At 40.4% G+C, this 8,739-nt stretch overlaps 1 protein-coding gene across 1 annotated transcript; it reads left to right on the top strand.

Moving 5' to 3' along the window:
* The first annotated feature begins 4,863 nt into the window (after positions 1-4,863).
* LOC102714426 (hydroquinone glucosyltransferase-like) lies at positions 4,864-6,493 on the top strand. The gene has a single exon (XM_040519827.1). The coding sequence runs from the start codon at positions 4,897-4,899 to the stop codon at positions 6,328-6,330; it is 1,434 nt and encodes a 477-aa protein (XP_040375761.1). The 5' UTR covers positions 4,864-4,896; the 3' UTR covers positions 6,331-6,493.
* The last annotated feature ends 2,246 nt before the right edge of the window (positions 6,494-8,739 follow it).

Genomic DNA, 8,739 nt, shown 5'->3' with positions numbered 1-8,739 from the left:
GTCCCGTGTATTGCCGCTTGTCCTATAAGAATGCATGCACGCGTGCTTATATAGAAGGGGAAATGGATTTTTTATGCCACTGAGCGTGCCAGAAAAAGGAAATATATTATTGTGTAGCATATATTGGCTCCATCTTTTTACTTATTATAAGCATAAGCGAAACATCTTATTATTAACTGAAAAAATAATTTTAGATAAAAATTTAATATACATGTTCTTAGCGACATAAAAGTACATGTGGAAAAATAAACTGGGATATAAAACTGCAAAATTAACTACAACTTTAAGTTTTAAAATTTATATTTTGTCTTATAAGTATAAACGAAAAGATGAAGATTTATATATGTCTTCTAATACCACACTCGGAAGAATTGAATATTTTGGATTAGTTGATTTTTATGATAGCTATTTAACAATATAAATGATTGAATTAACTAGTAAAAAAATAAAAAATGTTTTAAATATATCTAATTAAGAACTTTTATATATACTGTTTAAAAGTTTAAAATATACTAAACAATCAATATAATCTTTTTTTTTCAATTTTTTGTTATACAATGTCCAATTTTAGTGCCGTGACTTTATTTTTATTTTTTTTATGTAATTTCAATGAATTCATTACGTAATTACATTATATTTTTTTTAAAAAAATACAACTTTATGAATGTCACGCCCCGACCCTAGAAACCCCCTAGGTCGGGCCCGTGTTCTAGGAGATCAAGAAGTTACAACTTGTTGATATGAGTATTCTATCAAATCCTATTAAGCCTTGGACTGGGATGTTACATACACCCACTCTCAAAGGACCCGATGTCCCCGTCGGTCTAACATACCCACACTTAGGCAAACAACCAGGAACGTTCCCCTCTTGGTCACGTCCATGTATCCAGGTCCAGCCCATGTACAGACCAAGCACGCTTAACTTTGGAGTTCTCTTGAGATCAGCTTTCAGAAAAGAAGTTGCAACTTGTTGATATGAGTATTCTATCAAATCCTATTAAGCCTTAGGCCGAGATGTTACACTGAATTACGTAATTACTATAATGCTCCACTGTAACTATTAATAATCTAAAGTATAGAACTACAATTGATTTGTTATATCTAGTGAATTCAATATAAACAAACTTGTAAAATAGTAACAAGTAGTTTATAAATAGAATATAACATAATTACTTTACATATTGTCATATTGGAATTTTTTTATGTAAATGCAGTAATTCTCAATGGTAACTAATTTAAGTCATCTATAATTGTTTATAACTTTGAATCCTATTGAATTTTATCTTAAATTTTATTTTATTTTTTTGTTTTTATTATGCTGATATTTGCCAAATGAAGAGAAACTCAAGATTTTGTAGTAAAATATATGACAGTTCTGTAAAGCATCTACTAAGAAATTTATTTTTTTGATACATAAACAGATATATGTGGGCCTTTTTGTGTTAAGTATGGGCTGTTTGTGTTATCTATGTTAAATTTTTATGGGTCTTGATTTGTGCTTTTCTGGATATGTTAGCCCACTATTTGTTTGTTTTGTTATTTTAGAACCATTTAATCTTAGCCGTTGGATGGAGATCGTGTGGTATCAGAATCTGACAGATTTTGATATATATTTTCTGTCATATTCTGTATAGGCAGACCTAAAAAAATGTTTGTCCTAAAACATGTAATCCCCTGCGGCAATGAAAATAGAAAGCCACTATTCTAAAGAAAAAATTAGAAAGCCAGTCACTTGCTGCGGTGGCGCAGTGCGTACAGTCAACTCTATATCCGTCTCTGTTTCCATACGTAGCTGCCCAAAGCTCCGCCGACATCGCCTTGTATCTCGCGGCGTCAGCACTGTTCCTATTTTGCACCTACAAAACGAAAGATAGTATTACGCATGTTGTCGGGGGCTGTTTAGTTAGGTGAAATGAAAATTTAATCAACATCAGTGCAAGGTGTCCCAATCCCAGCAGTCAGACAAATAAGTCCAGAGCCAGCTGTGTCCGGTGGTGTTTAGATTGAGAAAAATTTTTAGTGGAGTGTCACGTTAAATGTTTGACCGGATGTTAGAAGAGGTTTTCAGACACGAATAAAAAAACGAATTTCACGGCTAGCCTAGAAACCGAGACGAATCTTTTGAGCCCAATTAATCCATCATTAGCACATGATGATTACTGTAGCACTTATGGCTAACCATGGACTAATTAGCCTCAAAAGATTTGTCTCAAGATTTCTTTCATAACTGTGCAATTAGTTTTTTGGTTCATCTATGTTTAATGTTTTATTTAAGTATCCAAAGATTCAATGTGATGTTTTTGAAAAAAAATTTAAGAGCTAAACAAGGCCTCACTATGTCCGAGGGTCAGTTAGTCCTGCCACTGGAAAGGAATTGGATAACGCATATCCATTTTCCAAGAAAATTACTCACACCCAAAGTAAATGTGTATTACCTAACAGGTATGGGCAACTAATGAATAAGAAAAAGACATACGTGGACTCACATATAGAAATTGATTAAAATTTATACAAAGTTACAATAAATTATCGGACCAAATTTTAACGGGTGAACACGAGTTTAAAAATTTTAGGCCCAAATTTATACATACTGAATGTGTATAATAAAACATGTAAAATGAGTGATACCCTTCCCATACCCAAAACTTCAATAGGTAATTATTCTTTACTCATATCCTACCCAAATGATATGAGTATAAGTATGAGCAGCACTATACGTATGACGATCGTACGTACCACTAACGTTGCGCGCGCGCATCCGCAAAACACGGCGACGAAAAAACGATCGGCTCACAGCGACAAACGCAGCAACGACGGCTGTTATCGTAGACACAAATCCATTCGTGCGTACAATACTTTCCTATATTTTATTAAAAATGGTATATTGCATTGTTTATTCGTAATATTTTTAATCCGATTCAAATAAGACAATGTCCATTGTTATCAACACTTTCTTGTTGTCAGGTTTATTATATTATATTTTGTTTATGTTGCTCCCCGTTTGGAATCTTGCTAGGAATTACTCCATCGTTACGTTGGCATGGATTCGAGGGCCAAATTATCTTCTTTTATTCGGTTAGCGCGTGAATTCTAACAGTTTTCAATTACCGTGAGATTAATTTCTAGCTATTTTTACTTATAGGATTAACGTGGGGTTGAGAGCCCTCGATTCACATATGTAAAATATAGAGTTTTCTATTATGTTAGTTATTTTTATATGATTTAAAATACTCCAGGTTGTATAAATTGAAAAAAAACTTAATTATGAGTAAAACTTCTTGAATTAAGATCATGCTTCACTAAGTTTCATTCCAGTTTTATGAAATCTTCATGATTTTGATGGGGGTATCATGGTGTTAAAACTTATTTCAATACAATCTGGTACAAATTGAAAGTATGTGGTAAATCTAGTCTAAAATGAAAAAAAAGGTGCATTTGCCTGGTGTAAAGTACCATTCACTCGTTTTTTTTATTAACACGTTAACTGTTAGGAGTATCTAATTTGTGGTCAATGATTACTTAGGCATAAAAAATGGGGCCGCAACAAAAAGGCCTCTGCAGAATAAGTATCTACAAAATGAGTACAGTATACTCAATGTAGATTATGTTGACATATTTCCCTTTATATTATGCAAAACTAAATTTGTTTTGGATAAAGGAGGAATAAGAGAATAAATTTAGCTGCGCATAATCAAATACTATTCCCAATCATATTCACGCGCTAGTTGAATTTGGCATCAATCATCTGTTTAGTTAAACATGGACCATTAATTTGTGCTATCATATATTTTCAAAAAAAATGTAACTATTCGATGCCATTCACAAAATAAGTTTATGTGATATTAAAGGTAAGAAAATGACTTTTCTGATACTAACAACAAATTCCAATAATAGAGAAAGCATCGGTACTGCTGTGGTGGTAAATTTGTGGATGCATGACTCGATCTACTTAGGGTTCAAATTGTAACACTCACGAATATTATGCACATCCAATTGCACTGTCCTGTCTGTCCATATAAATTTAGTGACGCTAGGAGGGTGTTGCTGCACTTTATCCCTTCAAACATTTGTGTTTTACCGCTATAGGGTGCGTTCGCTTCACCCAGTTGAAACTTCTCGTTTTCTGTTAGCACGCTTTTATTCTGTACAAAAATTTTCTATATAAAAATTGTTTTAGAAGATTAAATAAATCCATTTTTTAAACTTTTAATAAGTAATACTTAATTAATTATATACTAATTACGTTTATCGTTTTTCGTACGATTAATTAGCTTTTACAACTGGCCGGTTCTAACGTAGCCATAAGCCAGCTATAAACGTGTTTTAAAGAGATAAGAGAGGAGAGAAGAGACGTGGACTATTAATTTATAACCAGCTGTACACGGGCTCTAAGACAAAATGTGTGTATGACATGTAGGACCATACATTGATATTTTAACAGGTAACTGTTATATGAATTGACTATTAGATTGACTATAGATAAATTGGAGCCAGGAATTGGCTATACTATTGAACTAGCTCAAAGGGAGTGGGTAAATTTTGGTTTGCATTCCTTCCATCCGTTAGTTGGTTGTTTAATTCCTATCAAAAGGTTTGTTCGGATCTTATGTATGGAAGACACACCGAAATACATAAATTTTCAACTTTTATCTTAGAGTTGATTCTATTTTTTTTTCATCTTTATTTTTTAGTCTTGGATTTTAGATCTAAGAACACGAGTATAAAATATTTTTATAAATAATTTTTATTTGCAAATATATTATTTTTACGTTCACCCCTGTACGCCACTCTCAGCTATCAGGCACAGTGTTCTGCCTATAAATAAGCTAGTACATGTGTAGTAACCGTGTGGATCATTCGGTGTTGAACGATCATCTGCAGTAACGTTTCGGTGCCATGGCGCCTGTGCATTCCAATGTCCCGCACGTCGTGCTCCTCGCGAGCCCCGGCGCCGGGCACGTCGTCCCAGCGGCCGAGTTCGCGGCGTGCCTCGCCGCGCACCACGGCTGCACCGCCACGATCGTCACGTACACCAACCTGTCCACGGCGAGGCACTCCTCCGCGCTCGCCTCCCTCCCGCCGGGCGTCACGACCACCGCGCTCCCGGAGGTGCCCCTCGACGACCTCCCCGCCGACGCGCGCATCGAGACGCGCGTCTTCGCCGTCGTGCGCCGCACGTTCCCGCACCTCCGCGAGCTGCTCGTTTCCCTCCTCGGCTCCCCCGCCGGCGTCGCGGCGTTCCTGACCGACATGCTTTGCCCCGCCGCGCTGGCCGTGGCCGCCGAGCTCGGTGTGCCGCGGCACGTCTTTTTCACCTCGAACCTCATGTGCCTGGCCTCGCTGCTCTACACCCCGGAGCTCGCCGCGACCACCGCCTGCGAGTGCCGGGACCTCCCGGAGCCCGTGATCCTCCCCGGGTGCGTGCCGCTGCACGGCGCCGACCTCGCCGACCCTGTCCAGGACCGCGCCAACCCCGTGTACCCGCTCATGGTCGACCTGGGCCTCGACTACCTCCGCGCCGACGGCTTCGTCGTCAACACCTTCGACGCCTTGGAGCACGAAACTCTTGTGGCGTTCAAGGAGCTTTCCGATAAAGGCGTGTACCCTCCGGCCTACGCGGTCGGCCCGTTCGTCCGACCGTGCTCCGGCGAGCTGATAAACGACACCTGCGTACGTTGGCTCGACGACCAGCCGGACGCGTCGGTCGTGTACGTCTCTTTCGGCACCGGCGGGACGCTGTCCACAGAGCAGACGGCCGAGCTGGCGGCGGGGCTGGAGGTGAGCAAGCAGAGGTTCCTCTGGGTGGTGCACTTCCCCAACGACAAGGACAACAGCGCGAGCTACTTCGGGACGACCGGCGGCCACGGTGACGCCGGCGACCCGCTGAGCTACCTGCCGGAGGGGTTCCTCGAGAGGACGAAGGGCGCCGGGCTCGCCGTGCCTCTGTGGGCGCCGCAGGTGGAGATCCTGAACCACCGCGCCGTGGGAGGGTTCCTGTCCCATTGCGGGTGGAACTCGACGCTGGAGGCCGCGGCGGCGGGCGTGCCGACGCTGGCGTGGCCGCTGTTCGCGGAGCAGAGGATGAACGCCGTGATGCTGTCGTCGGAGCGGGTAGGGCTGGCGCTGCGGGTGGGGCTGGACGACGACGGGGTGGTGCCGCGGGAGGAGGTGGCGACGGCGGTGAGGGAGCTGATGGCCGGGGAGAAGGGCGCGGCGGCGCGGAAGAAGGCCAGCGATCTGCGTGTGGCGGCGGAGATGGCGTCGGCGCCGGGCGGGCCGCAGCACCAGGCGCTTGCGGCGGTGGTCGGCGAGTGGAAGCGGCGCGGTTGATCACCCGCGCGCGCGCGCGCGGATGGAGCTTTTAAACAATTAATAACCATGGTAATCCTGCTGCATTCCCTGTACCACAAAAGGTTCGAGATCTTTTGGAGAAGATGGTGAACAGTTTTTTTTTTTTGCTGTTATTTGTTTTAATTTGTAATGAGTATACGTCTTTATCTTGCTATGAAATTAATTATGTACGAACTGTCCTGATTGAATACGAAATATATGCTATTTAGGAGCATTTAATTAGTAGTCTCGATTGGTATATTTTACCTTACACTTATTTTACGGGTCTATTCAGCTTATGGACTTGGACTTGGAGATATATTCCCTCCGTCGTATACATATAGCAGCGTTGACGTTGTTACACATATTATCAAGTAGTCCTAGAAAAACTCATACGGCGCAGACAACTAGAGCCTGCTAGTGACACTAAGCCAATCACTCTCCCTGCTTCATCCCCCTCCCCTCCCCAACCCACACATGCACCTCTCCAACATTTCATTCTTAAATCTTTGACGCTGCTCAAGAGTTAGGTCCTGTATCCATGGTTGACGACAAACTTCTCTTTGTCTGTCTGCTGGATACGATTCCTCCTTGACATGGCATCGCAGCGTGGGCAAATAGGACTCTCATTGACTCGAGCTCCTCTACCTCTCCCTTCTCCCCAAGCTAGATATGGCTTTGCCATGTTCCACAAGACGCTACTTGCTCCCATCTTTGTGTCTTGAAGGCATGTTCGACTAGTTAGCATAGAAAGCGATAAAAGGAGCACGATGTAAAATTGTGATATGAATGAACGAGTTCAACCTATAGTTGGAGGTGGCGTGAGGAGAGAGGCATGGAAGATTTGGCATGCAGAAGGGTTGAGATGGAGGACATAGAGGGTAATTGGTTGGCTTTTTTATGAAAAAAAGCTAAAAGACATAACGAAAAATAGTTTTTGAATAAAAATTATATATATATTCATGGCAATCGAAAAGCCAATACTGAAAGATAAACTTTGGTGAAAAAAATTTTAAAATCAACTGTAAATTCAAGGTTGAAAATTTAAATTTTAGTAAAAGCATAGACAAAAAATTGAGGACGTACTCCCTCCATCCCTAAACGTTTGACGCCGCTAACTTTTTTATACACGTTTGACCGTTCGTCTTATTTAAAAAATTTATATAATTATTAATTATTTTTATATCATTTCGTGTATCGTTAAATATATTTTTATGCATATAGCTTTATATATTTGAATTTTTTTAAAATAAAACAAATGATCAAATATATATAAAAAAGTTAATGGTGTCAAATATTTAGAGACATAGATAGTATTTGTTCTAGCTGGTGGGATGACAATGCTATCGGAGTCCAAGTTCGCCTTCGACGTGCTACTTCTAGGACGGAGGGTGGGGTGTTGTCGCTGGAAGTGCTCTTTTCGATTATGCATTACACAGTTCTTAAACTTTGGGGGGTAACTTATTCTACGCTGTTCTTTATATTTTTTATATTTAATTCATCCCTGCAAGAAATCATCCATAATATGTCCCATCAATCATAAAGAGCATAGTCTTAGTAAACAGTACTTGTATGTTTTACTTTAGGTGAATCAAAATTCATTACCGTGTTTTTGCCATCTTATTATCAGGATAGCGATTGCAAAGACGGTATTTTCCTTTTACTTGTCATCTAGACCATCGACATATGTTTTCCAATATAATTGTAAATACTATCACAGAGAAGTAATTTCCATGAAAAATCTAATAATATAACATATCAAATCATCATATTTTAACGTATATTGCTAATATTTCGAGATATCTAAAACGGCTGGGAAAAAGTGCAAATTACGTAAATATGGGCCTGCATTTCAGCCCAACTAAAAAACCATCCCAAGTGGAATAAGTTAATTGGAGGTCACTTAACTTAACAAGCTCGATTTTCGTCTCTAAACCACAATACCATATACAACATGTCTCTCAACTATCAAAAATGGTACAGACGAGACTCCTCGTGATTTAGATGGCGGTTTTAGTTGGCATGTCGATTACGTGGTTGGGTTAACTTGGTCCTCATCCTGTCTCGTGATTTAGATGGCGGTTTTAGTTGGCATGTCGATTACGTGGTTGGGTTAACTTGGTCCTCATCCTACGACAATGACATGGCACTGAAAGCAATATATAAAAATTTAAAAAATTATGGGGCCCACACACCAGTTAGAAAAAGTGAACCCACCTATCAGTGGATCTCACACTCCTCTCTATCTCTATGGAGAGTCGGCGTCGCCTCCTCTCTCCTTCCTAACCATCCTTGTACCACATATTTTATTTTATTTTTTCAATTGTTAAATTTTACTTTATGTGCCTTGTTAGATAAATACCGAGTCAAATTAGGTACGTAGGCGTCACTTCAGCTAAAATAGCCGTC

Source organism: Oryza brachyantha, chromosome 1 (assembly GCF_000231095.2).
Source record: "Oryza brachyantha chromosome 1, ObraRS2, whole genome shotgun sequence".
Taxonomy (NCBI): domain Eukaryota; kingdom Viridiplantae; phylum Streptophyta; class Magnoliopsida; order Poales; family Poaceae; genus Oryza; species Oryza brachyantha.
This window is presented reverse-complemented; position numbering and strand designations above follow the sequence as displayed.

Bases quoted from the DNA above. Each gene is read 5' to 3' on its own strand.
- LOC102714426 (XM_040519827.1), top strand. From the start codon at position 4,897: ATGGCGCCTGTGCATTCCAATGTCCCGCACGTCGTGCTCCTCGCGAGC.